This window comes from Myotis nattereri (assembly GCF_964212035.1).
Source record: "Myotis nattereri genome assembly, chromosome: 4".
In the NCBI taxonomy this organism is placed as follows: domain Eukaryota; kingdom Metazoa; phylum Chordata; class Mammalia; order Chiroptera; family Vespertilionidae; genus Myotis; species Myotis nattereri.
In genome coordinates, this window is record NC_138079.1 from 28,724,432 (window position 1) to 28,751,737 (window position 27,306).

Below are 27,306 nucleotides of genomic sequence, written 5' to 3' on the forward strand. Positions count from 1 at the left end.
CCCACACTGGGGGGCATCTGGCTTGTCAGTGTGTGGGTTTACTTTTCTCACTGTTTATTTCCCCCGCATCATAACAGAAACTACCATTTCTATTTTTAAATTTATCAATGTTCCTACAATGGTTAAGGATTTACGCCATGTTCCCACATTATTCCAGGGCTTGGTCAACACAACTGTTCTTATGTGTAAATAGCAAACACATTTCTTGGTAATGTGAATTCCGTCATTTTTTTTTTTTTAGTGGAGTTTACAGAACATAATTTAAAGATTTATATTAGTTAAAAACACTCCCCCCCCCCAAGTTGCCTATCAGGATATTACATTTTTTTATTATTTTGATAAATTTTTAAGCTAGAATGGAATTTATAATCTAGAAAACGTCTCTTTAAAAGATTGTAAATCACAACTCCTCGACCCTGAACAATTGTTTTCACTTTGGAAACACATGTGTAAGGTCTGAATAATAAAACGTACCTTATAAAATATTGTCAAGGTACCTTTATAATGATATAAAACCCGTTATAATCCCAATGAGGAACCTAAGTCATTTTATTGTTAAGTGGTTTTTAAGAATTAATTATGCCACACAAGTGTGGTTGCTTAATAAAATACAATGCATTTTAGGGTGCTTCCAAACTACACTGAATGCACAGTAAGTGTGAACATGACCATGTGGCAATTCTGCACAGAAGTCACTTTCGAAAAGCACTGTTTAAGGCTGTCCCATTGCACTGAATTGTCCTCTCATCGAGACTGTGAAATCAATCACAGGAACTCAGAAAGCAATGACTGTGTGGGGAGAACCTGCCTTCTGATTCCCCCCATCCATCAGATGAAACCAGCACTGGTGCTTCTGGGATTGGGGGCGGGGGGGGGGGCTGTGGGGGGAATAAAGAGATTATTCTGGAGTCTTTCCTGCACAGGAACCTGCTTATTTACAAATGAATTCACAACCCGCGGAAAGTGAACCGCATCTTTATTTTTAAATTCAGAAGCCGCATCTGCCCGTCCCATATTCTTGCCTGGAAAATGAGAGCCTCTGGATCTGGCGAAAGCCGAGGAAGAAGGCTGCGCGTGGACTGCCCCGCAGCGTGGCTCCTGTCTCTGTTACTATTTGGGACGCCACATCAACAACAACAACTTCTCTGCGCCTGTTCCCTGCGACCCTCCCTCCAGCGCCAGGCCTGGCTGCTCCCTGTGCGGGGCTGCGTCACTGCTCCGAGCTCCTTTCAGAGGCAAATTCACGCGCGCACTCATGCATGCCCGGCAGGGTGTCTGCGTGTCTGGGAGCCTCGGCGGTGCTGACGGCGCTGACAGCGGGTCAGGCCCCGCTGGGCTGTCTTCTCGGGGCCCTGCCTGCTCCCCGCCCAGCAACCCCTCTGTGCCCTGGGCATGACAACACTCCGGTTTCAGCCTCTCCAAGGGTCAACCAGATAACCCGCTGCAAGAGGCCTTATCTTTGTCCTTCCTCCCCTGCTGTCCCCTGAGAAGGGACAAAACACAGAGGGCCCGCAAAGGAGAGCTGAGAGCCAGGGCAAGGAGGGGCCCGCACAGGAGTCAGGGTGCCAGCAGCCTCAGGCCAGTGTGTGTGATCCTCCGCACCCACTGAGCCCGTGGCCCGCCTGCCCTCCTCCTGCCCACACAGGCCCAGCACATCAGTAATTCTCACTTCACGCTGCCTTGGGTATGGCAGGATGACAAGCACGGGTGATTTTCCTGGAATGGCAGACGACCTACTCAAGGGACCTCAGCCTCCCCTAGGGGTGAGGAGACCCAGAGGGAGCAGCCCCCACCCACCCCCACGGGCCGCCCCTGTGCAGGACTCTGACCCTGTGCTGCGGGGGGCTTTGCCTGGTCTGCACAGGGGCAGGGACCCTCCAGGGCAACAGGTGGTGTCAGGGCCTTGTAGGCCCTGCAGAGCCTGGAGCATGAGCCCACTTGATGAGAGGTCCCCTGGTGACTGACCAGACCACCCTCAGCTCCTGTGTGTGACCTATGACCTCCAGGAGAACTGGCAGTGTTGTGCATGTGGCCACTGGGGAGTTTGAGGGGCACAGAGAGAGAGGCCTGCCCTCACCCCTCATTATCATGGAGACAGCCTCAGTGCCTCCTCTGCTCTTTGGGCCCTGATTCGATTTCACCAACCAGGGGGATTAAAACAACAGAGGTGTGTGGTCTCACAGTTCTGGGGGCCGGAAGTCTAAGATCAAGGTGCCAGCAGGTTTGGTTCCTCCGGGAGGCTCTCGGGGAGGACCTCACCCAGGCCTCACCAGGAGGCAGGTGGCCAGTGCTCCCTGTGATTCTTGTTTGTGGCCACCTCACTCCAACCTCTGCCTCTGAGACTTGCGTCCCCAGCGCACATGGCCAGCCTCTCCATGGGCCCTCACCGCACGGGGCTTTCTTGTCTGAAATTGCTATTTATTCCAATGATCTGCAAGAGGACAGAGGTGTCAGGTGCCGTTGGTGGGATTCTGTACAAGCCAGTTTCAGTGGCAGAGAAAGTATCAAGCAAGGACGATGGTCCAACAAGGAACCAAGGAGACACCTTGTTGCCACATTAGAGAGAGTGAAGACGACGAATTACTAATTAAATAGGAGACTAAACAGGACAAACCTTTTAAAGAGGAGACATAACATTTAAGTGTAAAATCAACATGGCGGGGGAAAGGTCGCAGAAGATCAAGTGAGGCCTCTCACACTTGAGCTTCTCCATTTCCTTATGGATCAATATTACATTTTTTCCAGCTAAAATGCAACAGCAGAGTTATTGCTGACCTTTCGCTCACCCTTCTGCTGTGAATACAATCACAGCAAAAGAACAAATGACTTTATAAGCCACAGAATTTTTCTGATCCAAACCCCCAGGTGAGCTGAAATCTTCCTCAAAAATCTATTCCACTTGAAAACAGGAAGAATGAGCCACTCCTCTAATCAGACACTAGAGAACGCCGTCGCCATGAAAAATAAATCACCCATCAAAAATGGTTTGTCATCACCGCCAGCGGCACAGGTGGGACTGCGGTGCCATCCTTCCTAGAAGTCAACCGGGTGGTTCCACACGCAAGTGTCACATGTGAGATCGATGCCTTTGTGAGCCACGCTGCAGTTACCACGGTGATTCGATCATGCCTTCTTTATCTCACAAGTTATTTAGGTCACTGTCCAAATTACTTCTCATGGTTTGAGAGGAAGTCCCACGTGGGGAGGAAAATCCAATTGGTTTCTTTGAGAAAGCCACCTTCAGGATGGAGCTGCTACTCCAGGCTCCTAAGGAGAGACTCCGAACCAAGCTGGTTTAGATTCAGATGAATTTGGCTTCAAAACCTTGCAGCTGGACTTCGCCAGTTCCCCTGTAAGACGAGCTCCTCGGGGACCAGTGCACTGCCAGCCCCTGTCCCGGGGCCTCCTCGTCTCGCCGAGTGCTTGCCCTGGTTGTTTTAGGTTGAGTCCTGGGTCCACATGGAGAGGCACTGTGTCCCCCCACGTTGCCTGTCCTCAAAGTCTCTCTGGTAAAAAATAACAAGGACATGAAACATGAGAACTGATTTTAATAGGCTTTGTGATTCACAGTAAAACAAAAATAATTTTTCTAATATTAAAAAGATATGGATTTTCTTTAGATCTTATGAGTGACAGCAGTAGACCTGATATAGAAACTCTATGCCCATGTAACAGGGGAACTTGCCTAGACGTGAGTGCCTGGCCTAGCAGAATCCATAATCTCCTGGAGACTGTGCAGACCAGGCCAGGGTAGGGTTGTATGATGGTGATTGCCTACTGGGTATTATATTCATGTAAGCAGCAAGTTATCTTGATTCTGAGTCTTATTAACACAGAGACTAGTTCCCATTTTGAAATGATCAATATAATATGCTTAAGGAAGGTGGATTAATTTTATATAATATACTCTACTTGCTTGGGTTTCCTTCAGGCTAATGGAGTTCCAGCGGTGTTTGATCTTCAATAATTTTTTTAAATATGTACATGTGGACATAACTTGCCAAGTAGATGTGCCTGTTCATTGAAACTTATCTTCTCTTTTATTTTTTTCTTTCCTAACCTACTTTTTTTTTAGGGTTATTCTCTTTATTGGGAGATAATATGAAAGCTGATCATAAACTATTGTCATATATTGAAATACAATGGCCAATACCATACAAGTATTAAGTCTGAATGCTCCATTCACAATTTTAAAGTGCTCAGACCAAACTGGTTTCTTATATTGCACAAGTAATTCTGCATTACAGATATTTTCAAGAGAGTTTTCACGATGACCATTGTATTCCAACCTACTTCTTTCTTTTATTTTTTCCATCAGCATTTATCTCCTCTATGCCCTTTTCCACCTCCCCTCCTCCTCTCTATCTTCTCTCTTATTTATACTTCGAAATTTAAGATTGGGTTAAAGGAAACATTAATTAAAATGACTTAATGTATTTGTTGCAAAGAATCTTAAGACTATGGCCAAGCCCTTGGTACGTTAGATCACCCCGCAGAAATGTGAGCAACTGTGCAGCCCATGGGGCAGTGAGCCGTTCCTGTGGGGCAGCAGGCAAGCCTCCAGCCAGGTGGGGAGAGGGAAGGGGCAATGGGGAGCAGCTTGTGGGGTTGGATCAGTCTCCACCAGAACCCCCACGTCAGGGCCTGCAGGAGAAGGTCAGGCAGGTGTTGAATGCAGAGGCCTGGGAATCCTTTCTCGCCCCCTTTCTCCTTCCAGTTTACCCAGGGCCACCTGAAGGGGGTCCGTGGAAACCTAGGCCAGGTGGGAGAAGAGAGCTGCCTCCAGACCTCTGCACACTGAATGCCTGGGTGGCTGCCTGCTCTTTGTACTCCAGTGGGTGAATTTAAAAGGGCACCCCTTCCTTCCAGGGGTCAGAGCCCTCACATCCATGTATTGATGGGCAAAGAGCCCCCACCTGGCCAGAATCCCATGAGCCAGAGCACATGGCACAACCAAACTCCTGGGCCCTTCTGAGCCTTTGCGACCTGAGGCCTGGCCCCCCTCTCTCCGTGGGAAAGTGAAATGCAGGCCATGAGCCCAGGCTTTGAGGGGGCAGTGCCTACCATCCCTTAGTGCTCAGCCCTCTGATAAAGCAAGACAGTGAGTAGGAGACTCTATCCACAAACTAACAGCTTGAGGGCACTGTATTAGACCAGAGCGTGCATGATGGGTGGCCAGGCTAGGGAGGGGTGGGCACCAACGTTGGCTGGGATGGAGTTTTGATAGCCAGAGACTTCGGCAAATCAACATTATTATTGCAAAGTCCAAGTTTCAGTGGAACTAATAACACACTCTAGGGCAGGGGTCCTCAAACTTTTTAAACAGGGGGCCAGTTCACTGTCCCTCAGACCGTTGGAGGGCCGGACTATAGTTTTAAAAAAAACTATGAACAAATTCCTATGCACACTGCACATATCTTATTTTGAAGTAAAAAAACAAAACGGGAACAAATACAATATTTGTATTTGCATGTGGCCCGCGGGCCGTAGTTTGAGGACCGCTGCTCTAGGGCAATGGAAATTGATAGATCCTCCCTTCCCCCAACTGGTGGGTGGAGTATGACGTAACCTGCAGCCCAGAAATACCTGAGTGACTAACCAGGTACCTTATATGGACTAGACACTGAACCACCAATCAACACCTGCCAAATACCCTAAGCCCTTATTCCTATATGGACCATACATTAAGCCACCAATCAGTGTGTGCCGAGTACACTAAGCCCCCATTCTTTCCCATTCCTCCTCTCAAAAGGTGTGCTCACCTTTGCACGGGTTGCTGCTCTCCCATTTCAAGACAGCCCGACAGGTCTTTTTCCCCTAATGAAGCCTGTAATCCTGGTTTTCGGCTCCCGACTGGTCTCTCAGAAATAACTGGGAAATTGTGATTCACTTGTGTGGGGTTTTTAATGACAAAAATGACTCTGTAAAGTTTGCCATCTTCTTCAAGCTTGGCAGCTAGTTCCACCCACTGGTTAAAGAAACAACTTATAAATACAAAGACAAAACTTTAAATGGAGTGTTTCTTTTTTTCAATTAAAAATGAGGTTGAATGCTGAAAATTCAAATTATGAAGAGAAATATAAGGGAAATAACCACAATTTCTCTGGTGTAGCATTCTATTTACATAAAATTGGGATTTAGTTGATAAGTATTTTTGTTAAGGGCAAAAACAAATCTACTTCAATATTTCTAATTTTTAATCCTAAAATTCAGGTGGAAACTAACTGATCTATTTTCAAACTAAATGAGCCTCATGAATATTTTTACCAAGAAAATGTACCATAAAAAATAAAGACCTGGTATATCGTGATTTTTCTTCTTTCAAACAAAAAAAAAGAAAGAAAGGCTATCTCCTATGAAAGGTGATGGTTGGGTTTGTAGCTCCTGATCCTTGGTGAGGGTGGTTTACATGGAGACTCACTACTCCTGGCCTTTAGGACACAGGCAGGACCTCATGTGAGCAAGACTAAAGTGGGACTGCGGCCATCAGAGCACGTGGGGGCCATGAAGCGTCGCCAGTGCCCACGACCCGCACGACCCGCACGCAGTAGCCAGCCAGCACCGGGACATTTCTTCGCAGGAATGGGAACACCAAAGCAAGGTGAAGCTCTACACACCAATTCAAACACAATCGGCCTCCTGCCGGGCTTCTACAAAGCGGCCACGTTAGGGTTTGGAAAAAGTGCCTATAAACATTTCATGGTTGGGATTGAAAAAAAGAAAAAAATTACACACATAAAGGTGATTCATGGGAATGTCTGTATTTTTTTAGATGTGGCCTTTCACCTTGGTTTACATAAACGATGAGGTTCCACGACACATGGGGGGCCTGTGGTGACACTGGAGAACGTGCAGCAGCATCTGTGTAAGGCCCGTGGACACAGCCACGCAGTCCCCTCATAGAACCGGCCACGAACACCGCTGCTGTGCAGTCGCAGCCCACGTCACTTCTGCTGGGGAAGGACAGATGAGGCTGAAGGAGGTGGACCTTTTATCTCCCTTCCCTTTTCCTTGTCATCGGGTCTGCAAATAATTTCTCACGTTGGATCAGAGGCAGCTCATGAGATGTTTACAGTCCCATCTGCCAATTTCCCCTGAGACGCCACAGCGGGTCTAACTCTCCCACCAGCAGGACCTGGTGGTGTCCCCCCCACCCACTGAGCTGCCTCTTCCCAGCCAGGAGGGTGTGGGGCCCTGTGAGTCTGGTTGCCTTACAGTTACTCCCAAACCCAAGTGTGTGGCTTTACTTTCCTCTTTTGATAACATTATAGAATCTGAGAAAACAGCTCATGTGCCCTCATTTTTAATGATATAATGAAATCTCATTTTTAATTACCTGAACAAAAAGGTTTCAAGTCCATCAGATTGCCTCTCAGGGCTGCAGAGGTATTAACGGGCTCCAGAACCAATTACCTACATTTCCTTTTTACTTATTGCAAATGTGACCTTTTGTTAGAATTTGATTGCGAGTTTCCTGCTGTGAGTGGGTAACCATGGCGTCTCGGGCCGGCTCCCCTCACGTCAGGGCGGCTGTTCATTTTAATTCCCTCTGATGGCTGCAGGACAAGTAAGTGTCTGGGACCCGGCGCCATAATGAGAGGAACCCGGGGCCATGCGGCCCTTCAGTGACAGACCCACGACGTCGTGGGTGGAGGGAAATCGCCTGCCATCTGTCCAGAGGAAAGCAGGGCCATGTTCTGCATGTGGTGTGAGGACCGTGACGACCGCTGTAAAGATAAGGCTGGGGCCAAGGAGGAGCCGTGGGAGATGGAGGGACGAGAAACGGAGCCCAGCGGGAGGGCATCTGGGTGGCGGCAGCCTGAGAGCTCACAAGTCAGTGCCGAGCACAGGGGAGCATCACGGGATCCGAGAAGCAGGAGTCCAGAAGGAGCCAGTGGGTCCGACCAGCCCTGAGGAATGGAGAATCCCACAACAGGGCACACTGTGTGTCCCCTTCCAGCCTAGATCCATCTCCTCCACGTGCTAAGGCTCCTGTCCTAGCAGCTCCCACCACCTCCTTACTCCTAAGTACATGTAATACATTGAGGGAGGAGGGAGGGGGCAAGGGGAGAGGGCTGGTTTGGGGAAGTCAGCAGGGCAGGACTCAGGGGCACCCTGGGTTGGGGTCAGCTCCTCAGGGAGATTACTGGAGACTGAAGACTGGGATTTCGCTCCACTGTAGCCTGGCCCAGGGCAGGGTTAGCCAGACTAGCAAGGATGGGGAAGGGCCTGCAAGAGACAGAGGGCAGGGCTCCAAGCCCTGGCCTTTCCCTTCCACCTGGGGAGGTGACAACACACGGAGCCCCAGCACCCGCAGTCCTAGCCTCTGGAGAGTCAGGAGCCCTGTCGCCCCTGGCCCAAGATCAGAGCCTGGGTCCCAGATAGGGTGGCTCTTTCCCATTTTCTGCTCAGCCATCTGAGCACGTCATGGGGACACCTTAAGTAGCTATAGGACAGAAGGGTGGGGATGGCAGCCAGCCAGCTGGTCCCTAACTCTCCCTGATGGAGACATGGGCCGTTAGGAGGAAGCAACTCCAGTGGCTGGGAAACCCAGGAGGGCCCAAGTGCTGGGATAGAGAGAGGGGAGCTGTCAGTGCCCAGAGAACGTGACCTCTGTGTGGTCAGTCCCCAGTCAGCACAGTCAGAGTAAGTAACCAGAGAGTGAATGACAAACTCATGCTCAGGGACACATGTCCCTTAGGAAAGGAAATGCAAGGGCCATTTGTGTGTGTGTTGGGGGGGTGGGGGGGTGGCCCCTACTTAACTCTCAGGCTGTTTCCTAAGGAAGCCCGAGGCCAGGCACCTTGGGAGTGTCCTGATGGAAGACCAAGGGCTTCCTGGGGGTGGGGGTGGGGCGAAGCGCAAGCACAGACAGATCTCGGGAGCTCTGGCACAGAAGGGTGGATGGGGCAGCAGGAAAAAGGAGCATGGGAGTGTCCTGGAGAGGGTCTCCCCCTGCAGCCCTTTCCAGAACCACGTGCTTCTCTCTGTGTTTCAGCGTAGCTGACCAGCTGGCCTACCAAGTACCCCCAGCCCACACCTGCTCACCTCGCACCCCTGCCAGGGCCTCTTCACCCTCCAGAGGGAGCCTTGAGGCCCCTGGCACTGGCAACCTTGGGGGGCGGGGGGCGGGGATGGGGAGGCTGCATTTCCAGGATTTCCAGCTGGACCTGGGAGTGTTTTCCCCACCCTTCCCACAGAGGTTGCCTGTGGGGTCCCTGGACTTGCAGGGCTCTGACCTCAGTGGCAACGTCTCCTGGCAGAGAACACTCAGGAGGTACCTGCTGACTCGGCAAAGTTTGGGAATCATCCCACTCGTGGTTGGGAAGCCATCAGGTTACATGATGGCCATTCCAACCGCAAAACAAGCTCCGTTCATTAACAAGCCACCATAACTCACACGGAGGGCGCAGAAGGCATGCAAAGGAGCGCGGCCCACCCACAGCGTACAATACAACTAAATCAAAGACATCAGCACGCTCCGAGCTGCGGACCAGGCCTCCCGCAGTCGGGGAAGAGGCGGGAGTGATGGAAACGCAGCGCCCCGACCCACAGCCTGCCACGCACCCTGGAATGAAGAACCGCCGGGGAAGACGGGAGCGCTGTGCTCATACGGTGACTGTGGAAAGTCACCTTCTCCAAAGAGGACGAGAGAAGTGAGAAGAGGCGCAGGTGGCTCTCGAGGGTGACACTGTGAGTTGCCACCTGAAAGGGGGAGGGTGGGTATCCTGGGAGCTGAGTGTCCTGAACAGGAGGGCTGCAGAGAAATGGCCCACATGCTTTCATCCAATACCTGGCCCTGCCTTTGCTTGGCCTGGCTCACGGGTGCTGCGGTCAGCTCTCTGAACTCAGGCCACACGCTTTAAGAGGGGTCTCAGGAGGGGAAAGTAGCAGAAGTGACTGCACTTGGAGAGATGGGACTGTACTCTGAATGCCACCAGCATGGGTGGAGGTAGGGGACAGACAGGGGCGCCCACCTGCTGGCCTGGGTCCCTCAAGCTGTCCTAGGGAAAGCCCTGCCCACCCCAGCCCAGCCCAGTACTGGGATGGAGCAGCAGCTATATCCAATCAGATGCCCTTTTCATAAAAGCCCAGGAGCCAGGATCCCTGCTCTACTGATGAGAGCGGTGAGTTCGAGATGAGACCACTGGTCCTGACTGCCCTCAGATCCCAGCCCCTCCCCCATCCTGCACCCAACTGGGTGGGGCTCCCCTGGAAACCCTGGCCAGTGCTTTCTTATTGGAGGGTGGGGAGGGAGAAATGGCTATTCCTTCACTCCCCGCCTGGGTCATCGCCTCCTCCTGGGTTGTAGCTTCTTCCAGGTGGCACAGGCTGGTAAGCATGCCCCTCCTCGTCTTGCTTCTCCATTTAACTCAAACATGTCACCCCAAATTCAGAGGTGGCCCAATTATCTCAGACTAGAGGCCCGATGCACGAAAATTTGTGCAAGAGTAGGCCTTCCTTCCCCTGGCTGTCAGCACTAGCTTCCCTCCACAGCCGCAGGCACCCGGGAGCCGGGCTGGCTTCCCTCTGCCCCGGCTTCGTCAGGAAGGACGTCTGGTCTAATTAGCATACTACCCTTTTATTATTATATATGTGTGTGATGACTTGTCCAATGCCTGCTCACCTCACTGACTTCGGTCCCCACTGAGAGGAGACACCTCCCCACATGTTCCAGGGCCTAATACCACGGTCAGTGCTTTCCAGATATTTGGCAAGTGAGTTCATTCGTGTCTCCATGTTGTTCAGGCCAACATGTGCCCACGGGACCCGCTGAGGATAAGGTCTCACTGTCCTGCTTGGCTTAGTCATCTTCATCATAATACTGAGCTCAAGACACAGTGATCACTAATATCAACAATTTCTTGTTTAGTTTTATAAAAAAAATCAAGACAAAGTGAAATGTATAACACAGCTTTCCAACTGCCTTCTAGCAGAGAACTGTTTCATCAAACTGGTTCTTGCCAAAGATTCGGTGTGTCTGAGAAGACAAGGAAGGGCTCTGGCCCAGTGGGGTCTGGTGCTGCCCAGGGTGGGGGACCACAGGGTGCCCGGACACCAGGATGGAGATAAGCATGTCCAGGGCTGCCACACACTGCTGGGCAGGTGGAGGGGGCAGCTCGGGGCCCCAGTGTCAGATGGGCAGCTACACTTCCCAATGGATACAACTGCCGCACCTAGGAGGTGACCTTGGGCTGATGACATGTTCAAAAGCACAGCCGTTACGAATGAGCTCCCAGCACTCCAGTCTGGACTCTGCCCTCTGATGCTGGCAGCTTCGCTACAGCCAAACCCAGACCACTGCCTCCCGTGACCTGCCTATAAAATCAGAGCAACGCTGGGACATCACGGTTAACCAAAACGGCAATTAAATGTCGACTATACCACAATCTGATTCTCCAAACGAGCCTCAAAGTACAAGACCAGAAACAGCAGAGGCTGGCGAGGTCCTGGAACTCAGGCGGGGTGCTGCGTTCATGGCCCTCATGGCTTTCTCCTGACGTTTGACTCACTTCCCAACCTTTCCTGACTGCAGAAAGTCCTTGACCAAATCACCATCCAGAATGGGCCAACTATTTCTAACTCCGCTCTTTCTGACTTTATAGTTGAGGTCATTCCTGTTGCCCATGAGGGAACCTAAACTCATGGCCCTTCCCTACCTCCTGCTGCAGACGTGATGAACGAAGGTACCAAGGTCCTGCCCCTCTCACAGCAAGGCTGGGGTTCCCTTGCCCACACCGACCGGCACGGGGCTCTGAGCTTTCAGACAACGCCATGTCCACAGCCAGCCTCAGAGGAGGTGTTTATGATCCGTATGTTACAGTCAAGGAAACAAAACTCCCAGAGACAGCGACTCTCACACTGGTCACCAGCAAGCTGGGATTCGAGTTCTGCTTGAACCAACTGCAAGAGCCAAACTCGGCCGTGTTGTTGTGTCTGGTTGAGGGGCCCTGTCAGGAGTCGGGGCTGTGCTCCTGGGCTGACCTCCCTGCCTGATTAGATGGTCTGACCAGGAACCACGTGTGCCGTGAGTGTTCCTGGAAAAGGAAGCACACTGTCACCCGCTGGCCAGCTGTCGGTGAGCACTCAGACTCAGTGTGACGACAGTGAGGGAAGGAGATGCCAGGATGCGGCTACACCCTCCCCTCCCCTCAAACCCTCCCCATGATGTGTCCTCTCTTTCGAGGTTGGACAGGCTCTCTCCCACTGGAATCACTAAGTTATGAAAATGCATGAAATCCCCAAAGAGAGAAGTCAAATAAGAAAAACATAATTATTGCAAAACAGGAGAAAAAATTTAATGCACATGAAATAGTCCCAGAACTGGAAGGTGGACCATTGAGATAATTTCAATATTGGATCTGCCTGGTCTCCGTCTTTCCGTCTTTATTTCCTATGGTCTGCACTGTGACATGACAGCCCCGAAAGCAGATCATCTACATGGAGATTAAGTTGTTAGAAGAGTTCTTACGACTCCTAATTCATATTTTATAAGCCTTTGTGCATTTGGAGAGTGATCAACTGAAATTTAATTGGGTTAGACGTTATCATTTAACATTTTAAATAACTACACAAAAATGAAATTTAAAATCCCCCATGCCTAATAAATTAGTGCTGTAATACTGATAGTAGCCTCTGACAGACTGAGCACAGGTGGGCTTGAGTAGAGGGGGGTTGCCCATTAGCCCTGCAGGGGCGCTGAGGGCTGTGAGGACTTCCTCTGAGCATCACCCTCCCGTTCAGTCACTCGATGATTCAGAGTGTCAGTGGCTTCATTTTATGAGAAATGCTTAATAGCCACGAAAGTCAGCCACAGGCAAGCCTGCTGCCTCCTCGCTCATCCAGGAGGAGGGTCCCCCTCGTTTGGGGGGCTCTTGGTCTGGCAAGGTTGTTTCTAGGCCAGGCCAACCTTCTCCCAGGTAAGGAGGTGCTTCCTGAGAGTCTGCCAGAGGCTGTGTCCATGCAGAACCCAGCACCCTTAGGCTTGCAGGACCCCACAGGCCTTACAGGGAGTAGCAGGGGTCCCTCTGTAGTCACCTCCTCCACAGAGACCTCCCTGCCCATGACCAGGACCACTGCATGCCAGGACCAGCCTGGCCAGAGGTAAGCCTTGGGGGGCTGGGGGGCTAGAAAGTCCTTCCTGACAGCGCCTGGCAGGGTGTTCGAGAGGACACTTGAGAGTGGGGCTCCTGAGTGGCTCCAGACCAGGACCAGCCTCCCAGAGTCGCCCCCTTGTCCTCTTCATGCAACGAAGCTATGACTCCAGGCTCCCAAACAATCCTCCCTTTCCTGGGGCAGGTTTGAGTGGCAACACCATTTCCACATGGTTGTGGCCTCCCTGCCATAGATCCATCAGGATGTCAGCCAGTCAAGGGTGGCCACCGCCCTCGGGCAACTCGCTGGGACCCAGTGGATGGACACAGTTATGCACCACTGCCCTCTGGTGGACAGGTCAGGGCCCACGACATTGGGGAGGGGCTGACAGTGCCCACACTAGGATCCCGGCCCAGGAAGCACATGCTGGCCAGCAGACCTGGGACACAGGGCCGGTGTCCACTTGCCTTTCAGGGAAGGATCGGTGTGCATGGCTCTTCCTGTTATACAGACCTGCTCTGGCTGGTGGTGGGACGGGCACATCTGGGGCCTGAGACAGGTTATGCAGCCCTACCCACTGCCAGGTGCCTCACCTGAGCTACTTGTGCATCTCACCTGATGTGATAGAGTTCCTCTAATCCAGTGGTTCTCAACCTTCTGGCCCTTTACATACAGTTCCTCATGTTGTGACCCAACCATAAAATTATTTTCGTTGCTACTTCATAACTGTAATGTTGCTACTGTTATGAATCGTCATGTAAATATCTGATATGCAGGATGGTCTGAGGCGACCCCTGTGAAAGGGTCGTTCGACCGCCAAAGGGGTCGTGACCCACAGGTTGAGAACCGCTGCTCTAATCTATCCTTAAGGAATCATTGCAGCCCCAGGGCCAAGGAGGCTTCCGCCCTGCATGGTCCCCTTTCCTTCCAGGTGGGCTGGGCTGTAAGAGCAGGTGCAGAGCTGTGAATGCATCGCTGCGCTGTCTATGAAAGATCGGTCCCCTGGCAGCTCCCAGGTTCTCTGCATCTCCTACCATCAAACCACAAATGGTCTTCATGTCTATTAAGTTACTACAATGAAGTCAGAATGTTTCCAGTGTTACAGGCCAAAGGGCTGCACAACATGGATCCAAGTAAAAGTCTGAAATTAGAGTCTCTCCATCTACAAGGTCCAAGAAAAAGTTGTTGTTGTTGTTTTCCTGTCTTCCTAATTTCTGGGCCATAAAACGCGGACATGAAGAAGCAGGGACTCCATGGGCCAATGGGAGGAGGGGTGGGGCCATGCAGGGGTAGGCCCAGCCACGCCAGCACCTGCCCACCTCAAGCAGAGAAATGTCTGGGGTGGGGATCAAGCCCATGGCTTCTATGTCCTCACTGCCTGCCCCTCCAGAGTTGGCCACGGAGCAGGGGCCTCAAGATCCAACTCCCTCAGCCCTTTTCAACCCTCAATGACCAACCACCTCACTGGCATAGAAGAATCCTCTTCAAAGGAGCCTTCCCTCCCCTCACTCTGACGCCTTTGATCTGTTCCTGAAACAGCTTTGATGGCCTTCGTACCTCTCCTGGACTCCAGGGAGGCTCCAGTGCAAATGCCCCTTGTACCCCACCAGCTGGAGGGGCCCCGAGTGGGACAGGTGTGGCCTCACAGGCCGGCCTTCCCCCTGCACACCCAGCTCGCTCCTGTCTACTCTCGCATCTCATAGGGCAGCCTCTGCACCCTGTCCATTTATGGGCTTAACAATGTCTGCACTCAGTGCCCTAAGGAGACCTGAGACATAGTATGAGCCCCAGACCGGTTCCCAGACCGAGGTTGGCCTTCCTGGCAGATATCTGGGGAAGACTCCAAGGTGATGGGTGTAGCCCAGGCATTCAAGACCTGGAGCCGGGGAGCCAGGCTGAGGTGTGCAGGGTCCCCTGAGGGCTCTGCCCTGCTCCCCGCCTGCTGCTGCAAGCGAGACCAGAGACGGGTTTCCCCCAGACACCATCCATCTCTAATGGCAGCTTCCCCAGCTTCAGGAATAGGCCGCCACAAGCACGCTGCTCCTTCCTACGCTGGCCCCTGACTTCCCAAAGCCTGAAAACCAACAGCATCTGCATCTGGACATCCATGGCCCGTTATTTCGCCCCTGAATGGCATCATGTCCTCCTCTCTCCTCATCATGTATTGTTAATTTCCTGCAGAAAATTGGTATTAGGTGGGTAGAGATGCGCTTTGCTAAAAGAACTGGCTGTAAAACAGATCCTTCGGCAAATCCATGGGGTTAAGAACATTCTAGTCCATTCTGTGCATGTTTGTGAAAACAGCTGTCACTGGACATCTGCAGCACTGCGCTTCCTGAACACCCAGAGATGAGGCTGCGCCCACAAACAGCTGGCCCTCCAGCAGTCACTCTCTTCATCTCAAGTGTCACTTGACTTTTGTAGAGACATTTGTGATTGGAAAGTAGGCCTCTGATTTAGGGCCACGTCTCTGCACGATTCACTGGGACCTGTGGTGGAATTCATGGCCAGCAGGGCTTCCCCGCGTCCAGCCCTGGCAAAGGCATCCTTCCCTGGAAGGGGCTGGGGGCACAGGCGCCAGGCACAGGGGATGGAGGCAAGGAGGGTGCCGATCTCCACTGTGGAGCCCGCTGATGATGCCACTTCTGACTACAGGCAGGCTTCCTGGTGTGACCTCACAGCTGGGACATCTCCCGTTAGTGCAGCACACAAACTTGCTTGTGCAAAACTAGTCATTTTAATACAAATACATTTCCTCTTCATAAAAGTCAAGTGGTTATAATTTTTACTTTTGTTTTCAGTGAACCCAAGAGAACAGTCCACATGGTGGATGGGCGGGACACGGGTCCGTGCAGCGACCAATCCCACTGAGGTCTCAGAGGGGCCAGGACAAAGCTGTGCCCTAAGCAGAGGCCCCAGAGCTGCCCTGGCCAACCTTCCTGTCTGCTCACCTGTAAACTGGGAAATAACATGGCTTGGCAGGCTCTCGGGAGACAGATAGTGGGATGGACACAAAGTGCCTGCTGTGCAGTCGGGAGGTCAGGCCCTTCGCTGGACTCAGACACTAGTTGTCCCTTATGGCTACATGATTACATGAGCACTGGTGAGTGGTTCTGAGCTGGGAGAGGGACCGCCTCGGAGCACAGCCAGGCCTCGCACTGCGGGGCCTCCATCTCTCCTCTGCTGCATCTGGTGCGGCTGGTGAGATACTGCATTTGAATGCTTCTATTCTAACAGGTTTCCATTTGCTCCCACTTGGCTTCAGGAATAATTACTTGCATTTTTATGTCTCAGTATTAACGGGTTGGTGTAACTGTTGTATAAATTACTCGATTTTTGTGTTTATTCGGGGGGGGGGTTCATAAAGAGGAGGGGGTCCCTAATTATTTTCCCTCACCTAGGGAAGCTGCCTCATTGTGCACATTCTGCTGAGTCCTAAGAGAGGTGGTGGGCAGTGACCTTAGGGCCAGACCCGGCCACGTCACTTACCTCAAGAGGTTGCCGGCCCAGGTCCTCAGAGCCTGCTTGGCTGAGCACTGACGGGGGTCTCCCAAACAAGCCTCCCCGCACCCTTGTGGGCAGTGGCCACTCGATCCAGGCCTTTGTTCCACCTACTTTGGAATGTGAAGGGGGAGGAGTGAGTGCGTGAATGAGCCAGAGGTGAGTGCATCCTGTCCCCATTCTAGGGGAGTGTCCCCCAAACTCATGTCCACCCAGAACCACAGAATGGTACCTGACTTGAAAATCAGGTCTTTGCAGATGTAATAAGGTCATACTGGGCTAGGGTGGGCTCCAAATCCAAGGACTGGTGTCCTTATAAAAAGGCCACATGAAGGCAGACTCAGCCAAAGGCCATGTGAAGATGGAGAGATGTGTCTACAGGGGAGCCAGCGGCCACCAGGAGCTGGAGAGGCCTGCAGATCCTTCCTCAGTGCCTTCAGAGGGAGCTAGGCCCATGAGGCCCTAGGGACACCGTGACTTCTGCCCTCTGGCCTCTATGAGAGGGATTTCTGTGTGTGATGCACCTGGCATGTGAGGGTTGGTAAGGGCAGCCCTAGGAAAGAGCACATTGCTCCCCGGACTACCAGGTGCCTGCAGTGCCCAGTACACAGCTGCTGTAAATCACCAACCTCTATGGGATAGAGCAATGCATGTAACACCTTTTGCCATCACACCAGGCAACTTTGAGCATTGCATACGCACAAAGTGACAACTCAGAGCCGCTTTCCCATGTGTCTGGCCCAGTGGGACCCCTGGCACAGCAGGGAAGAGGGCGCTCAGGGCATCCCACATGGGCATTGTGGTGCCCTTTAGGATAGCACTGAACAGGGGCCCTGTAATCCATCAGTGACATCAGCGCCCTAGGTGAGGCCTAGCCCTCACTCCTGGGTCTGTCTTCACTGTCTACACAGCCAGAGTGGAGGGCTGGAAGCTGCGGACTGTGACCTGGGGGAGCTGCTCTGTGATGTGAGGGTAGATCCATTACAAAAGTCATGTGGGGTGGCTGGTGACATCAAATGGGCAGTTCCCTGACCTCAGGGGCCCCTGCTCCAGCCCCCAGGGCTCCTACTGTCCAAGTACAAAGTGGGAAGGGAGGGGTGGTGTTAAGAGACGGAGCCCCGTTTCTGTGGGAAAGTAGATTTGACTTCCTAACAGCCTCAGGACTGGTGATGCTCAGTGCAGGGAAGCCGGGGTCACCTCACCTGGATGGTATCTTTGCGGACCCCACGCCCTGTGCACAGAGATGCTCAGAGTGGGGAGGCCGGGGCTCAACTGAACTGTGAAAACCCAACCACAGTCACAGGCTCTGAGCGCAGCTGCTGCCAGATCACTTATTTCAGAGACTGTGTCTGGACATATAGTTTCTAAGAAGAAATCTGTGGCTGGAGGTTAGAAATGGTGGATTGGGGACACCATGTGTGATCATAGCAGCTGCAGGTTTTGTAAATGACAGGAAGCTGAAACTGTAGCTAAAGAGATTACAGTAGAGTTTCTACGTTTCTCTCAGCCGCCTGATGTGGTCACAAAGGCTGTGCTCCAGAAGCACCTGGCAGGGGCCCTGGCGGGGACCCCTCAATCCACACCTGTAAGGGACGTCTATTTTCAAAAGTCCCTTCTGTGGAAGAAACACACTTGTGAAGGCAGTCCTTAACAACGCCCTTTATTCACAGTAGGAACACCCCCCGGGCAGCACGAGGACCTTCCCTACTTTAGCGAACAGAACACTGAAATGCTCACATGCTTAGCCTCCCAAGACCCAGGGGCATGGTCTGCTCTAGTGATGGTGCTGTTTGAACTGGAGGCCACAGTAACCGCATGTTCCAGTTTTTGTTTCTTTGTCCTGAAAAAATTCAAAAAGGAAGATTTCATATTTCCATATTCTACTACAAATCCAATAGAGATTAGACACCGAAAGTAGACACAAAACCTAAACGCACTGTCAGCCCGAAACACCTGTAAAACCCGAGTCACAACTGAGCTAGGAACTACAGTCCCCAGGGCCTGGGCACAGCTCTAGCTCCTCCCGCAGCCTCAGGCCCTGTCCTGGAACTCAGGGTCACCTCAGAGAACCACTTCCAGGGCATAAAGAGTCAGCACAGCTGCTTCTTGCCCTTGGCTCCATCCCTCCAGGAGGGACAGGGTCTCATCTGGAGCACAGACTGCAACTCGAGAGGGTAGGTCCCCACAGGGCTGGGGTCCAAGCTCACTCACACCACCAGCAGAAGGGGAGGTAGTGGGTCCTGCCAGCGTCCCTTCCCTTCCTACACATCTGGGCTTTAGCCTGTGGCTTCCTTCTCGGCTCTAATGTCCTGAGTACTCCTGTTCTCTAGGCTCCAATTGTGTATTTATCAAGAAACATGGGCTTAGAAACGGTGGTACAGGAGAAAGACAGATGCCTACATGTCTGAGAGGAAGCTGGAGAGTCAGCGCTGGCAATACTAAGTACACTGCACAGCACGTCACAGGTGAAAAGATGCCACTGTATTCAGCCCTGCAGTTGGCTTTGTAGGCAAGATCAAGTGGGAGAATGTGTGGCCAAAGGAACACTGCAAGGGCCACCGTAAGAGTAGGGAAAGGACAGAAAAGAAAGATGGGTGAGCACTGGGGTCACATTACCAAATTTATGTAGACTTTCGGGTGACCGAGAGCCCCCCCACCGCCATCACACGACACTACGCGACTCTCCACTTCACTCACGGGCTGCTCGGCTATCAAATCAATGGCAAAGTTCTCATTCACCTGGAACGAGAAGATAAAACCTTGTGTAGATAAGTACAAAAACTTAATGATTTCATGAAATTTAAATCTATGTAGACAATATGCCACCCCACACATTCATGTACTGCTGGCACAGGCAGAGTTATATTCTGTACACTTCCTTTTAAATATAACTGTAGATCGTCAAAACACACAAATAATTTAATGAATACATCTATATATGCATGCACACATTTAGCTTTTCATTGTATCTAATTTCAAATTTACCAAAATATCACACGAATTCTCATTTCATCTTTACCTGGACTCAGATTGTTAACATTCTGCCCCATTTATCATTTGCTCTCTCCCCTCCCATCGCTCTTTCTCTACACACACAGTTCCACAGCTCTGTCCACTGGTTAAGAGTAAGAACAATGACAACCCAGTGGCATGAGTCCACGCCTTCTCTGCCACCATTTCATACTAAAGGAACAGGACTCTGAAAACAGCTGGTTCCAGGTCCAGGACAGATGTTCCAGATGAATGGGAGACGTGTGTCTGTGACAGAGAGAACGGAGCCAGCAAGGACCCCTGCAGCTGTATCAAAAGGGTGGCCAACCTGGGGACACCGCCAACCTGGAATAAAATGGATATAGGAAATCTGAGGGACAATGGAATTGTAACAGCAGAGGACCGGAACACAAAACTATACTGAATCCATGATTCCATAATGATATTTTTAAACTTCTTTAATTTCCTTACTATAGGGAATCAATTCATCATTTTTAAAACTGGTAAATATCAGAAAAGAATCTAGCATTTCTTCTTCTTTCCTCCAGATAACCAAAGTTTTTGTTTGTTTAGTTGTTTTTCTGTATATTTTTTTATGCTACTAATAAGAGAACAGCATGCCTTACAGCCTGTGTGAGTTAATGATTTGGAGACACTTGTCCACTCTACAACCAGAACCACCACTTTTGGTTCTGCCCAGTAGGGTTACCACAGACAAAGAACCTGAATCTGATCTGACAAAGCAGCTGGATCCAACCCGAGCATGCACACGCAGAGGACCAGAGGTGCCAAGCAGCACGGAAAGAGTGCAGTCAGCCAGAGCCAGCTGTGGACGACCCTACAGAAGAAACACCCGGGTCCTGTGACAGGTGAGGAAGGAAAGGTGTGTGTGTTTGTGTGTGTGTGTCACAGGAACCTAAGATTAGAGAAACTTGGACGCATCACAACTGCAAAAAAAAACCTGGGTATGTGTCGGGGGTCATGGGAACCTAAAGATCAAAGAAACCACAATGCATGGGACTTATTTGGATTCTCAATCAAACAAGCTGTGAAATTTTTAACAATACGACACAGTCGAGAATATTTAGGCCACCTAGATACTGAATTGAAAGGAACCTCTGTAGTTTCAGGTGAGATGATGCTGTCATTGTCAACACCTCCTGGAGGTGTGCACAGTCACTTTCAGATCTGATGACTCCATATGGATGGTGGGGAGCAGGCTGCTGTGATCACAGCAGGAACAGGCGTGATGTCTTGGCAAATATCCTGAGGCACCTGTGGAAACTGAGTGACCAGGCACAAGGGAGGAGGGGATCGCTGAACTAGCCCCTCACTGCATAGCCACAACAGCAATTCCAACATTCTGGCTGGGCAAGTCATTTATCCGTCAATGCCCCACTGTGGCAAAGTGGGCACTAGACAGGAGACATGTCTTGGCTGTACCTGCCTCAATTAGAGCTGTCCTCGGTGACCACAGGAGACAAAGCACATGACGCTGGGGAAACTGCAGAAGCGAAGCATCAGTGTCTGCATGTAAAGGGAAAGAAGGGAACCGGACCCTCACAGTACCCAGTGGGCCTCAGAGCCCCACTACGTATGCCCCCTGGTCACCAGCCCGATGCCCAAGGGCTGTGGCTGCTTTATTCCAAGCACCGCACATCCTGTGAAGAAACCCAGCAGTGCCTTCTCCAGGCTTCCTCCTTTCTGGGGCCATCTACAGCAATTACAGTCGCCCTCTGTGCCCAACACTCGGCTCCCAAGGATTAGCTTGCCTGATGGTGCCTCTTAAACCCAGCATCTCTTCCACATCTTTACCCAACCCAGGGTGGATGACAACAGCAAGACCACACCTTGAAAGTCACCCTCCTCTGGAGGCCAGAGGATCTTTCAACTGGAGCACACCACACAGAGGACAGTCAGAGAGGCAACACCATTCTTCCCCTCTCAGGTCTCCCAAAGGCCATCACAAGTTTACAGAAAGAGATGCTTAATGGAGACAAGGTGGGGCAGTGCGAGGCTAAAAATCACATTAATAAGCGTTGGCCAAGGTTATCCTGCGATTTGGGCTTGGGAATAATGTCAATACTTGTTTATCATTATGAGTGAGGACTGCTGGGCCAGGTCAGTCCTGGCTCCCAGGGCCATGTGGCTTCCAGAATCTCACCTACCCCAGAGGCCTACTGCTTAGGGAAGACAAGAACACAGAGACTAGGTGTAGATAAAGTCTTACAAATAAGGGATGTAAGTTTAATAAAACTTCAAAATAAGAAGAACACAGTCAAGCTCAGTTAACTTTTCCAAAGCCAGCCGACTGTCCAGAGGACACACAGTCCAGAGACAGAGCCACTCCCACCACTCACACACAGAGAAGGCCCCGCCTGCCACCAACACGGATGACACCAAACACCCTTACCAGAACTCTGATGCTCTAAACCCACACGATGTGGACAACATTTTGGAAAAGTCTAATTATTTTTCAAAAGCGCTGTCAGTGATAGAGTATGATTTTATAAAGCTTTTCCTTAAAATTCTATTTTCAGAAAGACAACAGGAAGTTACCAGGAAATATGGGGATATTAAAACAAACACCACAATCTGCAGGGCTGCCGCCAGGGTGTTTTACAAGCTCCTTTAAGCACAATGCCTCCGCTAAGGGCTCCGGCTCCCTCACACCATACCTTACAGCGGTCTACATGGTGAGTGATGGCCCGCGCAAGCCACGCGCCATACAAATGAAGCCTCAGGGTGTAAATAATACGGTGTCTACCTCAGTGACAAATGTGTCACAAAGGCCACACTAACAAACTCCCATCACGCAGTCCAAGAAACAGGCTGTCTCCTGTGGGAAGGGCAACTGATGCCTGACGTCTGAGACTGACACGGGACTGCCCCTGTCATTCAGGACTGCAGCTCCAGGGCGACCCTGACCTCCCATGATTAACATCCTGGGACTCAGCTCAACCGCAGAAAACAAAGAGCCGAGGAGTCAACGCCCAGTCACAGCACCCAACCACGGCCCAGCTTCGATTTTGTTAAAATTCAGGGCTGCAGCGTGTCGCCCTGCCCCGGGAAGGGACAAGGAAAGAAGGAATTACTGGACCTCATGAGGAGATCAGTACAGAAAACATGTCACAGCATCCCACACCCTTGGCTGTAAATGTAGTGTTTTCCCAAGTACATGGTGTGTCACAGACCTTAAGTTGCCCAACCACTGTAAAAATTAGTCCTCTAGGTCACTAAGAGGTCACACACACACACACACACACACACACACACACACACAAAATGAACCTATCTTTATAGTTACCTCTTGATCAATTCATCTGGGCCTAAAAATATTTAGGTTTAAATCATTCATTTGTCAGTAAGCTGTTCTATTTTTTTTAAACCCATGTTTTTGGGAGCGACAGTTCCTATGGAAAGTTTACTCCCTTACGTCAAACCGAGCTTAAATCCATTAAAGATAAAATATACATATAAGTCTGCAAAATAATATCAAAACTAGAACAAAGAGGAAATAATAACTCAGTTGAATAATCAATGTTTTGTAAAATTTTGACCTAATTAATGGAAACTTACAAGTTTAAAATAAGCTAAAAGCCCCAGTTCAATTATTTAGAATATCAGGTGTTTTTAACACTAATACAAGTAATTATAATTAGTTAAACATAGGTGTGCACACACGCATATACACAGTAAAAACTGTAGTTTTCATCCAAATTAATTTTTAAACTAAGTAAGTTCGGAGAAAACGCTCCAAAGCAGGGATAAGGAGGTGGAACACAGAAAGCTTTCTGGGCAATAAAACTACTCTGTATCTTACTGTATTGGTGGATACAAGAGATTATGCATTTGTCAAGACCCACAGAATGTACAGCAAAGAGTAAGCCCTAATGTAAACTATGGTCTTGAGTTGATACTAATATATCAATACTCACCCAGTGTTTAAATCAGTCAAAATGTAAAAAATATAGCACAAGGGAACTGTGTGAGGGGAAGACGGGGCATAAGGAAACTGTACTTTCTGTGCAATTTCCCAGGATACTAGTACCTACAGTCTTCTAAAACAATAATGTCTCTTGGAAACCAAAACAATGTTAAAATATTACTAAACACCAAATTTCTGTCGTAAGAGCAAAAGCCACAGCAGAATGCCGACTCCTCTGTCACAGGTGTGCTGTGCACCTTCACGACCTGAGGACGATCCCAACCAGGAAAAGGCCCAGAGACCCCGAGCCGGGAGAGCGGTGAAGGATTAGGCAACACTGGCAGCACCTTATTGCCTGCAAAAGCTCTGATTCTGCTTGTTTGGCTTTGTTTTTAAATTGCTCCCTGTTGCCCTCTGCTACGGCGATCAGAACCCAGGGCCACAAGAGAAATCCCAGCAGAGAAAGTCCGTGGCAGGCCCAGGTGCCTGCGAAAGCATCAGTTGGCACGCGACGGGAAGCTGGGGGCCAGGCTGCAGGGTGCACTCCGGGACTGATCTGCTGACTCCATCTCCAGCACACTGCCCCTGCCCTTGTGACACCCACAAAGCAGATGGAAGGAGAAGAGCAGACTCTGGGAATGGACAATGCAACCAAGACCAAAGGGAAGGAGAAACACAACTTAGGGAAAGCTGAGGCTTAACACGGGGAAGCAACAGGCTGACGGAGGGGACGAGTGACTGACTCCAAGTGATTACGGAGGACAAAACTTACTTTAATCTGAGGGTCTCAGGAGTATAAGGCCCAGAAATAAAGGAAAAGACCACTCCCATTTATATATAAAAAAAGAACTACACTTACTAAATGTTGTTACATACTGTGTGTATGTGTGGGGGAGGGGGGGAGGGAAACAAAACAGAAACAGACACACAAAAATGCAGAATTCCAGAGCTTCTAGGATGTCACAATCTGGGGGGGGAACTGTTTAAATCATACATATTTTTATATTTTGTCGGTTACATAAAGGTTTTATGAGAGCTTACCTCTCTTTTAGATTTTTTTTTTTTTACTTACCTCTTTCTGACGACCTACAAATCGAATTTTCCTGTAGTCTTTATCATCATAAACCTGGGGGGGAAAAAAGACCATATGTGATTTTTACAGCCTAATTCTGAAAGAGGTCAGTTCATCTCCATCGTAAACATTACAGAAAAGTGTTTTTCTCAGCATTTACACCATTCACAACCAGACACATGCGGGGCCCGGTGCAGCTGCGCAACCGGGGACATTTCCCCGCGAGACCCCGAAGGTGACAGTGAGCAGAAGGTGAGCGGGAGGCCGCGGCGGGGGGGGCGAGGGCAGAGGCGGCAGGTTCGGGCAGAGGCGCAGGTCCCCTCCCACCTGCTGGCAACACTTTAATAACACGGGCACTCGCTCTCTCGTCGTATGACTGTCGTCTAAGGCTGGGTTTGTGTTTTGGGCTACAGCGGACGCTCAAGTTACTTAAATGCACTATTTAATACCACACAAACATGACGAGGCTCGAGCCACAGAAGCAATCGGTCGCCTGGAGTCCACCGGGCAGCGCCCCACCACAGCTGCACCGGCATCCGCTTCATTTCGGAGTTCAAGGACACTCCCACCGAATTTCAAACGCCCCGCCACCCCCAGCACCGCGGCACCCGTTTTCATCCACGCCGCTCGGTGCGGGAGACAGAAGCACAGCTCGACCGTGCTTCGGTCACACGGGGGACCCGGGGGACCCGCACGGCATTCGGCCGCCTGTTCTCCGCGGTCCCTCTCAGGGACCAGGAACCGGGGGACACGAAGGACTTAGGGCACTGAGGACGGCGGAAGGACCGGGGATCCTCGACGCACCGGTTACCTGGCCGGTGTGCGTGACCTTCTCTCCGGTCGGCGCGATGCGCACCCCGAAACACCTGACGCCCCGGGGCAGACTAAGCGCCGCGGCGCCGCTCCGGCCGAGGTACCTACAGAAGGTCACTGCCGCCGCCATCTTGCGGGCTGACCCTTGACCCGGCGCGTCGACGCACCAGCGCTGACGCATGCGCATAGGCCCGCAGGGCCCGCCGCCGTTTTGGTTTTTTTTCTGGCGCAGACTCACGGCGGTGGCGTCTCCGCTCCACTGCACAAGCGCGGGCGGGGACGCAGGCGCGGGGCAAGGCACGCTGCTGGCCGGGTCTGGGCCGCTTCTTCCCAGGTCAGGGGTCCCCGGGAATGCAGAGGGGCTCGGGGCTAGGGAGGCGGCGGGTTGCTGGGGCTCGGATCTGCCCCGGAGACGCCTGCCGGGTCGGGGCTGCGGAAGGACTAGACCTAGAGACGCGGCCTCAGTTAACCCCTGTGGGCCGCGGTCAGAGGGTGCGGGGCAGCTTGGGGCCGGGTCCCGAACCTGGTGGGCGGTGGGCGGGCCCCGAGCGTCCCCTGCCGGTGTTGGGGTCGAGGCCCGGGCGCCAGCTAGTGCGCCTCCGCTGGGAGACCCCGCGCAGTCCGCTCCCGCGAAGCGGCCCGCGCGCCGGGTTCCTTGCTGTCCGTCGGTCGGGCGCCTGCCCGGGTGCCGGGTGCCCCCTGTCCCGAACACCAGGCCAGCTCTTCCCCGTGCTGCCTGTCCCTAAACCTGAACGGGGTCGGAGGCTTAGGGTCCTCGCAGCCATGCCTGGGCTCCCACAAAGGGCGGTCTCGCCAAATGCTTCCCCCCCACCCCCTCCGCGCCCGGGTCTCCGCGGAGCTGGCAGGGTTTGCGCCGCACCAGGGGGTGGTGGCGCCCCTGACCCCTCCACGCCCACGCCACAGTGAAGTGGGGAAAACAAAGTTATAATAGTAGGAAGTGCGGAAGACGCTGTAACAACTTTTTTTTCTTTCTCGCGTAGATTCAGCCACGATATGGCAACTCTTTTTATAAGGAAAATGGTGGTTTCTGCTGTGAACCCTCTCCTACATCTGAGTCGTTACACCATGACAAGTTACACAACGACACCCCGCGCGCTCTCCACGCTCCTGCTGGGTCCCCTGCGTGTTGCAGGCCCTGCAGGTGCGGAGCCCAGCGCAGCAGTGGCCTCTCCTCTCTCCCGCCAGCGCCTGCCCTTCCTGCAGCCGACTCTGGGGTTCAAGGACAAGGCCGTCCTCAAGAAGCGTTGCCGGGACTGTTACCGGGTGAAGAGGCGTGGGCGATGGTACATCTACTGCAAAACGCACCCGAGGCATAAGCAGAGGCAGATATAAAAATAACCTGCGGGATTGTGCCATTTCCTTGGGTGACCTTATCGAAGAAAAATAAAATGTAACGTTCTGTTTTCTGAGATTGTTGACCTGCCGGTTTTGTTGACTACTTTCCAGGCATCTCACTCTTTATCCACATCTAGTCCAGTCAGAGCCCCAGCTGGGAAGCGAATCCTTTTATCTTCCTTGCAAGCTAGCAGGAGGACAGAAGACTGAGCCCAGGAAAGGCCAGTTTATCGCCCAACATCAGAATGCAAGTTCTTTAGAAAGAACTAGATTCAGTCTCAGATTGGCCCTGTGTCTGCAGTCTGCCATACTGCTGCAATCCCGTCTTCAGGATGAGGAGGAAAGGCCTTGATAAGAGTCCTTAAGTGAAGGGTAATTAATTGTTTATATATATGAAGGGATTTTGGTCTGAGATGTATGTGCATGTGTACTGTGTGCATGTATGTACGTACTACATCCCCACTGTGTGCGAGCAAGAGGCCTCTCCTGTAGTGTGAAGACAGGAGCGCTCGGAGGTGGTTACAGCAGCATGGCAGGTGGGTGCTGTGCC

General features: G+C 51.5%; 2 protein-coding genes across 3 annotated transcripts; one reads left to right on the forward strand and one right to left on the reverse strand.

The window, feature by feature from the left end:
* Positions 1–18,240: 18,240 nt before the first annotated feature.
* NDUFS6 (NADH:ubiquinone oxidoreductase subunit S6) lies at positions 18,241–25,608 on the reverse strand. Of its 2 annotated transcripts, none has more exons than XM_081089421.1 (4): positions 25,399–25,608; positions 24,588–24,641; positions 19,213–19,335; positions 18,241–18,436 (listed from the first exon to the last, which is right to left on the reverse strand). In XM_081089421.1, the coding sequence occupies exons 1-4, from the start codon at positions 25,585–25,587 to the stop codon at positions 18,371–18,373; spliced, it is 432 nt and encodes a 143-aa protein (XP_080945547.1). In that variant the 5' UTR covers positions 25,588–25,608; the 3' UTR covers positions 18,241–18,370. The 2 variants fall into 2 exon arrangements, with proteins under 2 accessions (XP_080945547.1, XP_080945548.1); XM_081089422.1 differs by having other exon boundaries at positions 19,294–19,335; positions 25,399–25,555.
* MRPL36 (mitochondrial ribosomal protein L36) lies at positions 25,605–26,832 on the forward strand. The gene is made up of 2 exons (XM_081089423.1): positions 25,605–25,734; positions 26,402–26,832. Exon 2 carries the CDS (start codon positions 26,415–26,417, stop codon positions 26,751–26,753), a length of 339 nt encoding a protein of 112 aa, XP_080945549.1. The 5' UTR covers positions 25,605–25,734; positions 26,402–26,414; the 3' UTR covers positions 26,754–26,832.
* Positions 26,833–27,306: the final 474 nt, after the last annotated feature.

Coding starts and splice junctions, on each gene's coding strand:
- NDUFS6 (XM_081089421.1), bottom strand. CDS start 25,587: ATGCGCATGCGTCAGCGCTGGTGCGTCGACGCGCCGGGTCAAGGGTCA. Junction 24,642..25,398: donor AGGTCACGCACACCGGCCAG/GTAACCGGTGCG, acceptor TTTCCCCCCCAG/GTTTATGATGATAAAGACTA. Junction 19,336..24,587: donor TTGTAGGTCGTCAGAAAGAG/GTAAGTAAAAAA, acceptor TTCTCGTTCCAG/GTGAATGAGAACTTTGCCAT.
- MRPL36 (XM_081089423.1), top strand. CDS start 26,415: ATGGCAACTCTTTTTATAAGGAAAATGGTGGTTTCTGCTGTGAACCCT.